Source organism: Strongylocentrotus purpuratus, unplaced genomic scaffold, assembly GCF_000002235.5.
Source record: "Strongylocentrotus purpuratus isolate Spur 01 unplaced genomic scaffold, Spur_5.0 spur5_contig_865, whole genome shotgun sequence".
Classification (NCBI taxonomy): domain Eukaryota; kingdom Metazoa; phylum Echinodermata; class Echinoidea; order Camarodonta; family Strongylocentrotidae; genus Strongylocentrotus; species Strongylocentrotus purpuratus.
The window spans coordinates 1165532-1184547 of NW_022145574.1; the positions used below are offsets into that span (position 1 = coordinate 1165532).

Consider the following 19016-nt stretch of genomic DNA (forward strand, 5'->3'; position numbering starts at 1 on the left):
TTTTTATTTGGTATCGCCTTCACCTATTCTTTTTACAATTTCATCACTCTTTCCTTCTCTTCTTCGTAACATACCGTCTGTTGAGAACCCGAAGGGTGTTAACTCTGTGATAAAGGAAATGATTTAATACCCTTCTGGCACTCAGGATACATCCTAAGATACAAACACGTTGCTTACTCTCAATGCAGTTCAGAATTCATGCAATTTTCTTTGCCTTTCTCTTTTTTATATGGAAGAATCCCACAGCTAAACTAAAAAAATATGCCAAAAAGAAAAAAAACTTTTATGACTCCAACTGAAAATAAACAGCTTCAAATAAAAAAAAAAGGTTAAATACTTTCAAGAGGGCAAGAACACAATTTGTAACAACTTTTGTTTCATTTCCTACAATTCTCTTATGCAAACAAAAAACCAATGAATATAAACAATTCTTTTGTGCAACAACTTTACAGTGAGCTTAATTTATAGTAAAAGTTAAAACCAGTACCATGTCACTAAAAAAGGTCTGAACTAAACGTAAGGTGAATGGAAACATGAATGCATGTGATATCACATAATTTTTTATTGCTATTTCAGGTTTTATATACAAAATACGATATCCAGAAATAGATAAAGCAGGGTTCGACGCTAACAGGTGCCCGGATTCAAGGGCGTCTACAATGTAAGTCCGGAGCCCCCCAAGATTATTAATTTTTTTAATTTTTTACATAGGGCCCATCCGTAAGGACTTTAACAATTTCAATCGAGACCCACATCCAAAAAAAAGTTAGTGTGGGGCCTTGGAAACAGAAAGGGCCAAAGCAGACGTGTTAACCGACGTTTCTCCACCTTGAGAAGCGCAACTTTCAATGATTTTTGACGTTTTGTTTACCCGCTAACCCATGGTATACCCTGTATGAACACTACGTGAATTAGAGGATTCAGTAGTCGAAGGATTGAGAGAAAAAGTTAGAGAAGCATTATAGCCTGAATACTTGGAAGAAAGATATGACATGAAAATGTAAAGATTGCCTGACCTAGCAGCTAGGCAAAAACAAAGCCTTAACTATCGAATATTACCGATAAAGTTAAAGGAACCTATCACCATGAATACAGAGAGGGAAAATATAAATAGTCTAAAAAGATTGCACAACCAAGTCATGAAGCAACTGCATAGTACATTATAAGAACGAGCCTTGACTGAACTTGAAGCACTTGAGATAACAAGATGTTGGATCAGGGGTGAAGTCGGTTACTACATCGATATACAAACGGTCATCCGTGGCAAGGACTGGACCCATCTCGACGACCTTTGACATCAAAGGTCAGTGACCTCCAGGGGTGAGGAGGGGCTTCTATTCAGTTGACCTTGATGCTGGTCGTCTCCTCGTCGCTGAGCTCGAGGTCGATCAGCTCGTCGATCTCCATGGCCCAGGGGTGGCTGACCCTACCGTACTGTGGGGAGAATAAGACACAGAAATAATAGTGACGATGATTATTGATGATTGTTTTACCCGACTGCTAAGAAAGCATGTATATGCTTGTAAGTAAAAACTAGGGGTCCAATGGCTTCAACTCCTCTCTAAGTAACTTAATAATGAGGATAAATGCCTTACCAAAGAGATATTAGAAAGAGATAGGGAGAGACAGAGAGTGAGACAGAGAGAGAAAGAAAGAGAGAGATAGATGGAGAGAAAGAAAGAGATAAAGACAGAAAGAGAGAGAGAGAGAGAGAGTGAGTGAGAGAGAGACAGACAGAGATAAGGAGAAAGAAAGAGATAAAGTGAGGGTGTACATACCTGAATATCTATAAGACAGAGATAAAGGCAGAGAGAGAGAGAGAGATTGAGAGTGAGAAGGAAAGAGATAGAGAGAGACAGACAGAGATAAGGAGAAAGAAAGAGAAAGAAAGAGATAAAGAGAGGGTGTACAGTACATACCTGGATATCCATGAGTGTATTGTAGAATCTCTTGCACAGCTCTGCTCCATTATCCATGGTTGGGATATCAATCATATCTCCCTTGAACAAGACCTTACCGATGGGACACACCACGCAGGCAGTACCTGCACCAAAGAACTCTACGATCTGTATGACATGAGAAAACATATACTTATTGAATCACAAATTGTGCTCGGCATAAAGGTCGTCTTTAAAGCTAGTTAGCGTGAGTATGGTAAGGTCGAGGTAGTGACCATCTGAACGATAGTTGTGTTAGCTACGTCGACCTTTACGCTGACTGATTTACTCCTGGATTTTGACAGGAGTAACGCACTAAGACGACTTGAGGGTAGCGTTAGTTGACCGTGTGGATGCTCTCGCTTGGCACTTGGAGAATCTGTGACCTTTCACAAGGATTGTATAACCTAACTTTTAAAACTTCCGGGGTCGAACCTACAGTGTTCACCATATGCACATTTTTTGATGTCTTAAAGCGATTTTCTGAATGGTTTAGGAATAAAATGAAAATTGAATTTAGCAGGGTTTAGATGTGAGTGCTGGGTTGAGGTCAACTTGTGCGGGCGCCACCCCTTCCGAATGTTACGCCGAGTAAGACGGGGTCGGTGGAAGGTCGTGTTCACTTAAAAGGACAACTAATGGTGTAAGTCAAATATTTATGGAACATTTATTGCTGCAGGGAAAAACTTATGCCGACGAGGAAGCCACGTCTGAAAATGGCTATAGCAGTAGATCATCGTACGTAACTTACCCTCTTCTCAGCGAGAGCCTTCTGGAATTCAGCCATTGTGATCCTGCGCTCAGTCACCTTGAAATCTCCCTGTTAGAAGAAAGAGATAAAGCAATAATGAAAGATTATTCAAACAATTTATTGCTGTCTGCAGCCTCGAGATCACTGGAGCGAAGATAGGTGACGATGAATTGCCAGAGTCCCTATTCATTGAAGGATTAATCTTTTTGTATCCAGACAGATTCTTTCACCTTTTCTGACCAGGAGTGTGTTAATACCAAGCTTGTCTAATAAATGTTGAGTTTGGTAGAAGCCGGTTAATAAAACTACATGCTATGACTACTCCAACCAATGAAAGTTTTCTCTAATAATAAAATGTTTATTTACAAGTGGACCATACCATGCTACTTATACAAAAGCCACAGCCAGGATAAGAAATAGAAATAAATTTCTTGCATGCCTAGCAGAAAGATGCAAACATACATGTTGGTCACATGTATCAATGGTTTAGTTTTGTTACGGCGACCCCACCACAAGCCTCCTGCTTTTAGAGAACTTCACCTCCTTCCAACACAACATCGTAAATATCATCAATATTCATGAGGTGTTCATTTTGTTTTTGTGAAGGAAATAAACATTTATTGAATCGAATCGAATAGAAATACGCACCCATTCCCTGGCAAGATCAAGCAAGCTACGACGGGTCACGCCGGGGAGGATCGTTCCGTCGAGGGGTGGGGTGATCAACTCCCTCTCGCCCGCCTCGTTATCCCAGTAGATGAAGATGTTCATGGTGCCCACTTCAGTCAGGTAGTGCTCCTCTTCGTACAGCCATAGGATCTGCTGGCAGCCCTTGGCCTCCGCGTCGTGTTGGGGTTTGATGGTGGGGGCGTAGTTGCTGAAGATGAGAGGAGAAGGCAATGTGCGTTATCTACATGTACATGTAACATTTTTATTCTGCACAACAACAAAATAATGATAAAGATAATTACGTTGATGATAATAATACTATCAATAATAATGATAATAATACTATTAATAATAAATATAATAATGATAATAATATCAATCATAATGATAATGATAATATTAAAAGTAATAATAATAATAATGATTATAATAATAGTAATATAAAAAGACAAGAGAATAGTCAAAATAAAAGAGTTCTTAATGGAAAGAACATTACTCTCTAAAGATAGCTGGTCTTAATATCCACTTTCCTTTTTTGTTGGGGGGGGGGGAAGGTTTTTTTTGTTAATGTTTAAATTTGTTTACAGTACTGTTCAAATAAATAAAATTAAAAAATTAAAAACGTGCTTCTCATTGGAAAGTGGTCATTAAGGTGGTTAAGATCAACTCCATAATCATCCATCCCATTCATTAGGAAGTGAAATAAAAACCCAGCTATCAAAGTTGCTGGCAGCCATTGACCCAAGTGTGGAGTTGGGCATTCACAGTTCAAGCATAATTGTTTAAAATGGAGTGTAAAAAAGGTTTGTGTGTGAGGAGGGGGTGTTCTGATACATGCTACAATTACATTTCCAACAGGATTTATTTTGCTATTCAAAGATATAGGGTTATGAAAAGAGTTGGAATGACATGTAGGTTTAAAGGGTATCCAATCTTTGTAATGGGTTCATTACTATGAAAGCAGAAACATGAGAGAAATTTCTTTATTCTCTTTAATTCTTTTAACATTGTGTCTGTAAGACTGGCCATATTTTTACTGGAGATTCACCTGAATATGATATAATTGTATTATTGTATTATATTATATTGTATTATATCTTATCATATTGTATTATATTGTATTATATTCACCACACATAACTATGATGACCGCATGTAGTTTTGATTAGTAAGGAGGCTAGAACCCTGAAAATGGAATCTCATATTAAATTTACTAGCACATATTTCCTGTCTGTATTATTATATAACATCCCTTAATTCTTTCCACACAATGTCATTTGTATCATACCCTATATACTACCAGCATAAATACCAGAGCGCAATATCAGAGCCACTCGGCTAATGCTGGGAGTAATAACAGTACATCGCTTACAAACATTAGTATTAAATCATAAGCTCTATCTAGGTGTTACTCCCAATTTTATCATAATTATCATTATTATCATTACTGTCATGATTATCATTACTATCATGATTATCATTACTATCATGATTATCATTATTATCATCATTATTAATATTATTAATATCAATTATTGATTACCATTCCCCCCCCCCCCCCCCCCCCCAATTATATTATCCTCTATTTTGCCTTTTTACAGTTCAGTCAACACAAGAATGTCTGATTGTGAGCTAGTCTGCATAGCCAGACAATATTTTTCATTTCATTAACTTTTCACCCTGCCCTCCGTTTGCTTGTTCATTTGTTTTTATTTCCATAACAATCAAAATAAAAAAAAAGGTTAAACTATTCATGATACATCATAATTATAAATATATAAATGGTGGAAGAAAACGGAAAGAAAAAAGAAAAAAAATGGGAGGGAGGGGGGGGATTTTTTTTTTTTTAATCGCAAAACGATTTAAATCAGAGTAATTATCAGGCCTGAAATACCCTCTATAGGGCGTGGTCCTTACCTGCCCATCTTAGCATAGCCGACGCCTCCATGCCACGCCCTGACGTGTGCAGTATCAGCGTACAGTGTCACCGGGCTGAATGTACCTGTCTCGAAGTAAGGCCCAACTGGCCCCACGATGCAGTAGAGAAGCGCATGCTTGGGGTAGTTCACACCAAGGGTTGGCTGGAATAATAATTCAATTTCAATTTTCAATTTCAATTTATTTATGTTTCCAAAAAAACATTACAAATCGATAATAAACATTTACAACATTTGTTGAAATATTCATAAAGTGCACATATCCATCTATCCAAGAAGTGTCATAGTCACATGGTAAAGCATGTGACTTCAAATTTAAAGAGGGTGGATTTCAATCCCTGACATGGCACCAATGTCCTTTGGTAAGGAATTAATCTACATTTACCACTCAATACCCAAGATAGAAATGGGGACTCGGTAGGAAGACGAAAGCATTTGTGTCAGTAATTGCCTATGCTCCCATGGTGACCACAGGGTAGGAATGCTCCCCAGGGAGTGGAGATGGTGCACATTGTGCGTGAATGAATCTGATGACGGTGGTAATAATATCTGTAAAGTGCTTAGAAACGGTATTCCATATTAAGCGCTATATAAATCTAGATTATTGTTATTATTATCATCTCTGGAGATGCCTTTTAGAATGATTTTAGTTCAAAAGCTCCAAAGTAAATCAACATAACTATATGAAGTCAATGAACAAATAGCTGAACTCTAAAAAGGGAAACTTAATTGTAACTTGCAAACATTATGTGGGTCTTCAGTATGGTTTTGAAAATTAGAAGGGTATTACTATTGGCTTTAAAGAGATGAGAAAAAAGGAAAGTTACTCCACAAAGAACGAGCTGCTGATGCACATGCTCTACATGTGTCCCCCAGTGTCTTTTAGCTAGACAATAGGAAATTACTATTTCCCTAATCTGAATAACGTTGTACAGTCAAACCTGTCTATAGCAACCAAAGTAAATCAACATATTTAAGTACAGTGAAACCTGTCTATAAAGACCGCCCAAGGGAAACACAAAAAGTGGTCTTTGAAGACAGGTTCCTTTAGTACATGTTTCAAAGAGAAACCATTTTCAAGGGAAACAAAAAATGTGGTCTCTGTAGACAGGTTGTCACTAAAGCAGGTTTGACAGTATAAAGAATTTTGTTTATCTCACCTCGGTTCCGATGAACGTGGGCCTCATATAGAGGGAGCTAGTCCTGCTATCCGGTACCCAATCTTTGTCGGCTTGAACGAGTCTAGCCATACATCGAATCATCTCTTCACCACTGAATCTCTGTGTGGAAAAACACACATAGAGTAATGTTAAATTCTTGAAATTGAATAAAGTTATTATTTAGAAATATCAGCTCTCTACTAAGCAAGCACTCTTTCCCTTAATTCAACACATGTATTTAATTACCTAATTGCAAGAAAAGGCTGTACTAGATATTTGTATCAAACTGACAATCAGGCACATAAATAAAAAGGCCAAAATAATTTGGATTTTTTTTTCTTCTTCCCTGACTGCAAAAATGAATGGCTCGTTTGTCAGATTTCCCCCTCATTTTCAGGATACATGTAGCTGCAACCCCTGTCTACTTTATAGCAGTAATGTAGCCCGTTCTGCACAGTTGTTCCTTTACATATATGGTCTTAAGAAACAAATTGCACATCCTACAATGTTTTGGGGCCAATGAAATACTTTATTTTTCTGTGACTGGATAAAAAAAAGGAACAAACTTATTTTCCAGGTTTCCCCAAATTTCAGGACAGCCGGACAGCCGGAAACCCTGATTTCATTAACTTACCGGTAATGAAGCCCGTTCAGCACTGTTGTTCATACGTTCCATGTTATCATACGGTCTGAAGAAGCGAATTTTACCGTCCTCCCCCTTGTAAGCCTTCATTCCTTCAAAGAGCTGCAAGGAAATAATAGAAAAGGATTAATAATTAAATTAGTTTATTAATTCAAACAAATCATTTCATTTATTACAGGCATTGCGATTGCTTCCTATGCTCATAAATAAATATAAATTCAAATGGTAGAGAAAATAAAGGCATCAAAAGCTTTCTTCCTCTTTATTTTCTATTTTCCATTTTTTTTGCCTTTAAATTTGAGTGAAACTTTGAGGTCTTAGCACCCAGATAGTCTTTCTATACAAGTGAGTCCCTTTGACACTTGGTTTTTGAGAGAAAAAAGAAGCACCATTACAATGGAAACTAAGATGTGGTCTTTATAGACAGGTCGCCACCAAGGCAGGTTTGACTGTTTTGGGGGTGCTTATCATAATTCAAAACTTATACATAAAGCAAAATGGAGCATCATTACAATGGAAACTGAACATGTGATCTTCATAGACAGGTGGCCATTAAAGCAGGTTTGACTGTTTTCGGGGTGCTTCTCATAATTAATAAGAACTTTATAAACAGATAGCAAAGTGTAGCATCATTTAAATGGAAACTTAACATGTGGTCTTTATAGACAGGTGGCCACTAAAGCAGGTTTGACTGTTTTCGGGGTGCTTATCATAATTAGGATCTTACACAGATAGCAAAGTGAAGCATCATTACTATGGAAACAATACATGTGGTCTTTATAGACAGGTGGCCACTATTATCAGGTTGGACTGTTTTTTGGGTGCTTCTCATGATAAGGAACTTACACAGATGGCATAGTGAAAGACTGAGCAGGCCGGATGAAGTGAGAGGTTCCTGAGAGGGGTGATACGAGGGGTACTCCAGCCGTCCCTCTCCGTCCACGGAACGGTCAGCATGTGGTCACTCATGTTGTGACCGAAGACAAGGTTGTCCTGGTCAGGCTTGGGCTTCAGCACCTTGGAATGCTCAATCTGAACCTCAGAATACTGGAGGTTGGAGAGAGGGAGAGAAAGAGATAGATAGCAAGAGAAATAGAGAGAGAGTGGAAGAGAGAGAGAGGGGGTAGAAGGGAGAAGAGGAAGAGATATACAGACAGAGAGAGAGGGATAGAAGAGGGTAGTGGAACAGAGAGAGGGAGATAGAAGGGAGTAGGGAACATATTAAGAGAAAGAGATAAAAAAATAAGTTAACTTTGAAAGATTTGCAATGGAAATTATTTCAGTCATTTATCATTAATTACATGTACAGGGTATGTAATAAATCAGAAAAATTAAGACGGATATAAAGTGAGGGGGGAAATGAAATTAAAATGGCTTAGTCCTTTGTTCAATTGTGTAAATGGTTTGAAAGTACATGTATCAGGAAAACTGTTACATCTTTTCACACATGTACAATAGTCAGCGAAAACTATCAAACTCGATTAATTGTAATATGCACAATTTATTCCATACTTCTATGATTTACATAACTCATTGAATTGAAACCTACATGTAAGTGAAACCACTAACTATTTCCCTCATCCTATTAACCTTCCTCCTTCACAATAATCACAACAAGTTTCCTGGTATTATGCGGACATTAGTGGAGGGGAAATACACAGACAAGATAGTTGTGCGCCAAAAGAATGTACTTTTCAACTTCAACAATTTTTTTCTCTTCCTGTTTACGACTGCATTTGACGTCAACAGATGTGCGTGCTTTATGCAAAAGCTGCATACATAATGGCAATTGAAATTAAACAAGTTTTTACTCTTTCTGCCATTTATTTGCATTCTACATTGAATGTACAATGTTCAAACATCACCGCTACATGTAGTATTTAGGCCTGTTTTCATCAGCTCGAGTTTGCCAGATAATTTGCATCCTCTTCAGCCCGCAGTTGCAATTAGCGAGATATTTGGTCGAGAAAATATCCAGAGAGATCTTCGTCTTGTTTCCAGAATATCCAGCTGTTTGGGAAATAGCGGGCTAATTTGCGCCGTCCGAGCTAGTTTGTGATGAGCTCCTCAGTCTGGTGCAGATGCAATTTCTAGCTTTGGGATAATATCCTGAGTCTGAAAATAGCGGGTTATTTTGTAAACTCAAGCTGATGAACACAGGCCTAATGAATAGGAATACGGGTCGAGGTCACACACTTGAAGCCCTCAGAAAACAAATTCATGACACATGCCAAAAATGCATGATTAAAGGCAAAGTAGAGTTCAGGGCCATGTTTCATCAAACTTGCTATATCGATAATAAGTTACAATAACTGTCATAAGCTACATAAATTGTGGCATTTCATTGGCTAAGAGCTTATTAGCCATATTGGATTTACCACTTGTTAATAAGGTTTATGAAACAGTACCGAGGTCAAGCGATTGCACTGTAAAAGAAAATGTGTATAAACGATTGGGAAAATTTGATCATGTAGCACGTTTGTGTGTAGTACGCTGTGAAATTTTGGAATCATCAAAATAATAACAAATTTGCGAAGTCTTTCTATACATCATTTGCACTTTACGCATAAATGTGTATATGGGACTACACAAACACGTGGCATGAAATTGTTGTCCACAACCTTTAGCTATTACTTGTCAGACATGAATTTTAAATATGAAGGCATTTGAAGAGCCATCCTTTTCAGGGGACTTTTTTTCTATGACACTCTTTAAAAAGAATAAAAAAGTTCAGGAATTATACATCTTTCCACGAACTTGGCTTTCTCTTTAAAGGTACTACATTATATCCCATTTGTAGCCAACACCAAATTCTGTAGAACTTTTCAGGAATTAATATGTCACGTATGTCCTCTCTGTGAAATTTAAACGTTAGCAGTGCCCTATTATTCAAATTCTACAAGGAAACACGTTTAATTTCTAGACTTCACTGTCAGACAGAATTGATTCACCCGTCGCCCCCGTGTATATTTAGCCTTGTACGCTACATTTAAGTTCATAGGGGCGCAGTGTTACATGAATGTGATCTCACCTTGAAACTGTCGTGATTGGAGTGAACACATCGTACAGCACATACTGATACAGCTGTCTGGTTTGTGTGCGTCAGCCGTAAGATCTAGGGATAAAAATGAGAGAGAGAACAAAAGCTGGTGTTAAAAATAGAGGTGTAATATAAATAAAGGGAGAGCCAAGAAATGGCAAGAGCTTTGGAAAGCTTAAAGGGATTTTGGTAGTCAGGTTCCGTGTGCAGAAGGCCATAAACCGATGACACCAGACTTGGGGGAAAGTACCATTAATGGGTGTACAAGTCTGCATACAGCAAACCAATAAGCCTATCAAGAAATATCCCCTAGTTTCTTGAGGCCTGTCCTCATCAGACCAAAGTTGCAAAATAACCCGCTATTTTAGCTAGCAGTAGCCTGATCTCAAATTAGCCAGCTTATCCTGAGAAATCTTGGTCTTGTTTCCAAATATTTGGGAAATAGCAGGTTATTTTGCGCTCGTTTTCATCTACCGGTACACGCAATTTCGAATCTGAAAATAGAGGGTTATTCTGGCACTTCGCTCTGATGAAGACATGCAGGCCTTAATTTAGAGAGTCTTGGGCAAGTGAAAAGTAGAATAATGGCTTTACCATAAGGGGAATGGATGAAAAATGCAATGCATTACTTAAAGCATGTCAATCATAAAACTGAAGGCTAATGTCAGTAATGTCAGTATTTCCATTGTGTCATAATATATATTCAAAATATGAGCTTCAAATAGTACACTGCACTTCTGTAAAGATATTATTAAATCACTGTGCAGTGTCCTGCAGGGGCGGAATCCAAATCAGCAAGCCATTGAATATGCAATTTATCAAACATGGCAGACAAAAGAATACACTGCTGAATTGCTGATGCAAGACTCCATAATTAATTTTTTTATGAAGAGATTGGTACACCAATGAAATGCTAGGCACAAATGCTATTACAACATAACGTTTAATCTAGAATTTTTTTTTTTAAAGCAGGGCACGATTTTGAGGTTCACATCACTAATCATCCATAACGCAAAGAAATAAATGTTTTGTTCACTATCGGTTGTACATTGTAAATCACTGTGCAGTGATCTGCAAGCGCGGAATCCAAATCGGCAAGCCATTGAATATGCAATTTATCAAACATTGCAGACAAAAGGATACAACTGCTGAATTACTGATGCAAGATTCCATAATTAACTCTTTTATGAAAGAGAGTGGTACACCAATGAAATGCTAGGCACAAATGCTATTACAACATAACGTTTAATCTAGAATTTTTTTTTTTAAAGCAGGGCACGATTTTGAGGTTCATATCACTAATCATCCATAACGCAAAGAAATAAATGTTTTGTTCGCTATTGGTTGTAAATCACGGTACAGTAATCTGCAACCGCGGAATCTAAATTTGGATAGCCAATGAATAAGCCCAGTTATCAAACACATGGCAGACAATAAGTAGAATACGACTGTTAAATTCCTGATGCAAGACCCCAAAAATTAATTATTTTATTATCAATAACAAGGGCTCCTCCCTAACAAGGTCATACATATACAATGTACATGCAGAGGGCACCAGAAAGTAGAGCACCGTCACATGATAGGGTAGCTCTGGAAAAACCCAAGAGAGCTCCAGAAAGAGTTTTAAAATAATTATTATATATGAGATAACAATTGTAAAGCAGAAACATGTTTACAGGAGACAGATTACTGTGGACATGTGGACAAGTCACTTAACTTGTTGATGGTGTTATTTGGTTTTTAGGCTGTCCAATCTGAAAAGATTATTTCCGCCTGGCAGTAATGTTTTTCAGGTTCTTCATCAATGATGCTTAGATGTTTATTGGGAGTCTACATGTATTTAAACTTGCAATATACACGTTAAGTAATATGTGAAGCTCATATTTCGGATGTACAGAAGTTTAGCAATTGATATGGAACCTCATCACACAGAGCAAACTTCAATGTACCCCTTAATAATAACAGCACCATTCTTAACTTTAAGAGGCTCTCTATGTACACACTAAATCAATTTTCTGAACACTAAAACATCTGGTCCAAAGCTGTCGACAGCTGAATTTGAGCACTGTTTTTGTTAGCTCATGCTGTCGAATAGTGGATCTGTACAATGTCTGTGTGTACAGGACAGTACAGCAGACTCTTCAAAGTGAAAACACAACTGAATTCAGTCAAAGGGTAGATACACAACAGTGACAACACATATGCTCCAGCACCAATTGCTCCACTGTAATTTCCTACACTAAACTACCTTCTTAACCTCCACCATGGACCCAACAGTATTCACGTATTAACCCTATCGCTGGATATAACCTAACACCTGACTGCAACCCTAACCCTAACCATGGTCTTGCCCTAACCCTTCACTTTTTATGGGAAAAAGACCAAACACCTGGGACAATTGTCACCTGAGCAAATATTGCAGCACTCCCTATAGTTTATGTACAGTATGTTCTGGAGAGAGTGTGTACATGTAGGAGCAATTAAGAGAAAATGCTGAGGGGTCACCGGTACCATGTACTACATGTGTACATGTACTGTACATGCACATTATACAAGACATTTATCATAAAACTTGTTATCAATACAAAAGTCTCATTTCTACAGTGTATTACACCAAATTCGCTTTCAGACAATCAAATGCAACGTTTTCAGTAGCTCATAACAGTTATCGCAACTTGCTATTGATAACAAGTTTTAACCAAGCCCGGGATTCTGTACTCGGATTAGGTTTGGACGGGGGTGCGCTGCTCAAGCCTTGAAACTCCTACCCGATTTCAAGGGTCATTTTGACAGATTTTTGTCAAAATATAGGCCCATTTTGCATTTTTCACTGTTTTGAAATTTTTGGAAAACTGACTCATCTTTAGTGATATTTTTGTCAAAAATGGGACCCATGTTTAGGGATTTTTGTGTGAAAAAGAGACCCATTAGAGCGGCACATCCTGTACTGTATGTCTTAAGATGTGAATACCCCCCCCCCCCCCCTCCCCCGTTACTAAGAAACAGAGCCCTTTGGAGTCATACAACAGGGCTCCATATCAACAAACTATTAAAAGGGATTCCAGAAAGAACTTTTTACTGTCTGGTTCCATGAGCCCTAGATGTAAAAACATCAAGATTTCAGGGGTCCAGACTTAGATTTGGTTGCCCATGAGCTCCGGATGTCTGTTAGTGTCAATAAAGTGATAAAATACCAAAAATTTGTGAGTTAAAGTGGAGCAAAAACTGTTTTGCTCTTGGGTCTACATTGCTATACAGTACATAACCAAACTGTGAGCTTCAAATATTTTTTCTACAAAAAGATAATACACTCCCAGTGAACTCTAAAAATGTCTTCCTAACTTTTTCTTCTACAAAAAGATAATACACTCCCAGTGAACTCTAAAAATGTCTTCTTAACTTTTTCTTCTACAAAAAGATAATACACTCCCAGTGAACTCTAAAAAGTTCTTCTTAACTTTTTCTTCTACAAAAAGATAATACACTCCCAGTGAACTTTAAAAATGTCTTCTTAACTTTTTCTTCTACAAAAAGATAATACAGTCCCAGTGAACTCTAAAAAGCTCTTCTTTAATAATTACTTGACGCACGCCTACGTACCATACTTGCATTAAATAGGGTGTGCATTGAACCAAAGCATGTACATGTATTGCAAAATCATGTTAAATATCACAATCATTGCTAAATAAAGAAACAGAAACATACAGAAAAGCACATCCTTTTGTCTGCATGGGCATGTATGACTCTGCAAATTCACCAGTTTAATAGGGCAGCTTTACTATCCTCAGGAAACAACCAGGAAATATAGCGTCGATTACATCCTGTGGGCGCGTTCTGGGCTGGACCAATCACAGCGCAGGATATGTGGGCGTTGTCTCATTAGCATAACAACTGACCAATCAGGCTGGAGAATACCACAGTGGATTGCATCATTATCATTCCATTGATGCAAGTCACGAGTGCCAATGTTTACTTCAGAATGACTATCAAATACTTGATCCTGACGAATAAATACAGACAGCTGATAGCTGAGAATTTCGTTATCATTATGTAAACATCACTAATAAATATTGACAAATACTTCAAGACCCTGTAGAAGGTATTTTATCTGAATAAATTCTTTATTGATAACCTCAGAGCTGTAAAAGTTACTGCTTTGTTTCTTTCTTCAACAGGTCATCAACTCTGTACAGCTCATTTATTAGCATCAAATCTACATTTTGTACATGCAGGGTACACTCATAATTAAGATTTCAAGGTTTAAGTGCCAAAAGTTCATGATGAACCAATATGTACAATGTACATGTAATAATATGTGAAGGAATAGTTTGTTGGTTCACAGTGAGTTTCAATTACGAAGTAGAAAACATGTACAATAACAACGGTTGCAATAATTCATACAAGGCAGTACACAAACAAGAACAATTAGTAAAGTAGAAACAAACTAACAATTTAAGTGGAGCAAATGTGAGATACTTCAAGACTCAACAAAACAGATTATTCAAATTAAAAAGGGATGTTACAGAATCCATTTTGTTCCAAACATTCAAATACTGTTCCTTTGGGTTTTAGCGGCCTAGTTTTATGCTTTCACTTCGACCAAAATTCGACAAAAGCATGGTTAATTTCCCACTCAATTTATCTATGTACCGGTACATGTACAATTTTTCCCTCAGTCTCCTAAGGTCTAAAACAAAAACCCTATCAAATAGAAAATAAAAGTCACAAAGGAAAGCAACTGAGAAAAACTTGTTACACGTTGGATTTTGGATTTAATTTAAATTGGCCGACACATCTGGTTTATAACAGGTTTCCCTTTCATTCCTTACCCCCTCCCCAAAACATACATTTATTGCAGTCGTGGTTTTCTCTGCCAGACAAGGTCACAGTACGACAATTATATCCATGCAGTCTATTCACAAGCTGTTTCTACTGCATCGAATGCTCATTGTTATGCAGTCTATTCTAAATTTAGATTGAGGGAACGCAGAGAAACCTCATTCCTGCATACATACATAAACTGTCCACTTCAAAGCTGAATGTGGTTTAGAACCCAAGCAATACGGTATCTCAGAATTTAACTCAACTACATTGTACATGTTCAGTTTACATCTCATGATTCCTGAAGGCATTAAATCTTGTATAATGAATTTATGTACTGTACCATACGGTTTATAATAGTTTTGTACTACCGGTACTTTATTTTTTGTATTTATTTTACAAATGTTATCTACAAATTGTAGAAGAATCTGTTATTCGGCATACCAGCCAATGAAGCCAGCACATAGCCTTTACTGACTTTAACAAAAAAAAATCAATAAACTGTTTTTAATAATAAAAACACTGTAGGAGTGACTACTTGTACAGAATGCAGGGGGGTGTTTCACAAAGATTCTAAGTTGAACTTAACTCTAAGTTGGACTTAAAACTTATGGAGAGCCATTTGTAGGCTTAAAATATATTCAAAAGCAAAAATTCAAGTATTTTAGACTTTTCATAAATTCCACATCAAGAACATGAAATCTCCCATGATAATAGAAAATATGAATGATTTGAATCAACATTTTATGCCTTTTAAAATAACTTTTACAAAATATTTTCAAAGATGATAATGGCTTTCCATAATTGTGAAGTCCAACTCAGAGATAAGTTTTACTTAGGATCTTTGTGAAACGCCCCCCCCCCTTGTGTATTCAGGGCTCATTGGAGATTTACATTCATAATTTCTTCTTCTTCCCCCCCCCCCCCCCCATTGTAATGATTTATATTTGTATCAGCTGCAATCACAGGATCTCCACAAGTTTCCACAGATTTGATGGTCTATGTTTGCACAGGACATGTTACAAGAAATTGGCCTGTTAACAAGTGGACTCACATGTCGTAGAACACAATGTAAATAAAGTTACAACAGGAAATAGTATGAGTAAGACGTTTTGAGAAATCTGCAGGCTGGTAAACATAAGTTTCTTAGAAATTGGTTGCTCTGCAAGAAACCATTTCAGCATTGAAATTTTCCATCTTATTATAATGACTAATTTTTGTTGCTAAAACAGTCTATTTTGGTTGCCACTTCTAAGTCTAAGTCTAAGTCTACGGTAGGCATGATAGGGCTGTAAATTGTTATTTTGTAAAATATATATTAGTGACCTACAGTGACCTACAGGCTTTAAAGCCCCTCTAAAGTGTTGGGAGACCCAAATTTGCAAAAAAAATTATGGCAAAATTTCATCATAATGAGAAAGAGGATGTACATGTACATGTAATTTAAGACACACTTCTGCAAATATCCCCCCCCCCCCAAAAAAAAAAAAAGAAGAAGAAGTGTTTGAAGACAAATATTGATAAAACAGTAATTTGGGTTTTCTGTTGTACACAGAAAAACATGAGACTTCAAACACATTTGTGTTGAAGATCCATTTGGAAATGTGTCTTAAATGAATGACATCCTCTTTCACATTATGATACAATTTGAGTGTAATTTTACCATCAAATTGTGGAGGCTCCCAACACTTTAGAGGAACTTTAACATGATTAATTGTTACAGTTACAGTGTGGATTATTCTTAATATTCTACAGAATAATTGTTTAAAAAGTCTGAACAAAATCTGGCAGCAATGCCATGTAACTATAAATGTGACACGCAAAGTTACTAATTTCAGGGTAAATTCATCCAATATATATTAAAGGCACACTGTCCTACTTGTAGCTACTTGCTCCCTCTATATAGAAAACTTCCCCAATCGGTGCCTGTTGGTCCCCCATGATCCTCTTTTTCTTATGTAAAATGAGAGCTGAGTTAATGAGATAGCCACCTGTCACAGTGACCTCGCTGGCTCGCTGGGTGGTCTAATCCCTTCTAGCTGAAGTAGTAAAGCCTGCCTTTAAGAGGTTATAATTATAACATTAAATGAACAAACCGTACAGATTGACAGTCTATACAACTGCACAAGCACAGCCAAACAGGGTAGCATTTTCATAAAGTGTTTAGAGTTCGACTCTCCATAAATAGTTGCAGGTCAATTTAGCAATGAATAGTCTACGTCAGTTTGCCTGAGAAAAAAATATCATAGTTCATACCTCCCAATGGCAACATGCCCTAGGCCTGGGCTAGTTTCTTAACACCGTCATACAGTACATGTAAGTCTAAGTTTGTGGACATCCCATGCATAGTATTAGTAGCACACGTTTCAATGGGATGCCCATGAAGTTAGACTTTGAAACATGTTTTATTTTAGAATTAACACATGTGATGTATCTATGTTTCGGAACCGTCATGGGCATGGCGGTTTTGAGAAACAGGCTCCAGGTTCTAATAATCTATTCTAATTGGATTATCCTCGGCCTCAGCTCCGGGCCTCCTAAAAAGGCTGAAAAGGCTGAAAAGGCTGCTCACAAATTAATTTTTAACTGGAGGTCAAACTTTCAATGCATAGCCATAGGCCATAGGGCCTAGTCTTTTTAACTGCCTTGAGCTTTAAAATCAAACATAAATACATGTAAACCATTCAAATCAGATCAAGGTATATTTGAGATACGTGTGGCAAAATACGAGAGCATGAACATTGAAAAGAACATTGTCAGCGGATATGTTGTGTACAGTATCGAGTTCGTCATCTTCTTACTGCTGCGCTGCAGCTGCAGAGCTGAGCAGAGTGGCATTCAGTTTCACCGGTATGATGCCGGTAACTTTCCACGGCTATGACCGGTCTTTGACTTTGCATCTGATCACTTTTCATCCACGATAAAAACTCACCAAACACCACATTTATCTTGTAATCATTATCCACATCATACATACCTGTCTGCCTGACTTTCCAATAGATTTGATCACACTGGAGAAAGCCATTTCGATGATAAACAGTCGGAATCTTAGATCTCCAATCAATTTGTTGACGTAACGTAGACGTGATATCGCACGAGAACGAAAGTTGTAGCTAGCTATACGGGATCTCTGTGTAAACCGGTACCGGGTACTCTCTGCTAGCTAGCTAGCTGCACTGTGAATTGTGTGTGTGTGTATAACTTGAACGAACGGCACACGTACTTGAGAGACATCATCTGTGACGCAATACTATTTCAGTTCATGTGGTCACGAAACAGGATTTTAATACGGATGGGATAAATAAATATTTTCTAAAAAATTATGTAAACAAAATTAGTGAGCCTAATCCTATGTTTCTATGATGACATTTTCCCCATGTGGCATGAAGTAAGTTGGTGAGAAAAAATTTAAGAGGGTCTGCATGGGCATATATTTTCTTTTAAAGTCGTGTAGACCTATTCTCCCTTTTTTTTCTTCTTCTTCTTCTTCTTCTTCTTCTTCTTCTTCTTCTTCTTCTTCTTCTTCTTCCTCTCTTTCTTCTTCTTCTTCTTCTTTCTCTTCTTATCAGTCTTCTTCAGCATCTTCTTCTTCTTCTTCTTCTTATTCTTCTTCTCCCTCTCCTCCTTCTTCATTCTTCTTTTTCTTCTTCTTCTTCTCCTTCAGGCTCCCGAGTCCTCCTTCTTCTTCTACTTCTACTTCTCGTTCTTCTTTTCTTCTTCTTCTTCTTGTAATTTCCAAAGGGCTCCATTTAGATAAATTCACATTAAAATGCAGGTGGCATTTTGAGCATCTTGCATTTCGCTTGACTGACCAATTGATTTTTTAAATCGATCGCTATGAATACTGGTCTGGAGCTTATTTTGGTTGATTGATTTGTTCAGTTAAATATCGATAAAACTATCTCGCTTGTCTAGAACTTAGAAGATTTCACCAAGTGCACTGTAATGACACAAAAATATTTTATAATAGGCCTAACTTAATATGCCCATAATTTATAATATGCCCATAATGTGATTCAGAAACTAACAAATGAGAGAGAGATCAAGTAACAGAGAAA

At 37.3% G+C, this 19016-nt stretch overlaps 1 protein-coding gene across 1 annotated transcript; it reads right to left on the bottom strand.

Moving 5' to 3' along the window:
- Positions 1-688: 688 nt before the first annotated feature.
- Positions 689-18122, bottom strand: LOC115919491 (branched-chain-amino-acid aminotransferase, cytosolic-like). Its single transcript, XM_030973487.1, has 10 exons — positions 17936-18122; positions 10129-10212; positions 7944-8144; positions 7089-7199; positions 6455-6574; positions 5275-5438; positions 3337-3565; positions 2689-2757; positions 1920-2066; positions 689-1434 (listed from the first exon to the last, which is right to left on the bottom strand). The coding sequence occupies exons 1-10, from the start codon at positions 17981-17983 to the stop codon at positions 1339-1341; spliced, it is 1269 nt and encodes a 422-aa protein (XP_030829347.1). The 5' UTR covers positions 17984-18122; the 3' UTR covers positions 689-1338.
- Positions 18123-19016: the final 894 nt, after the last annotated feature.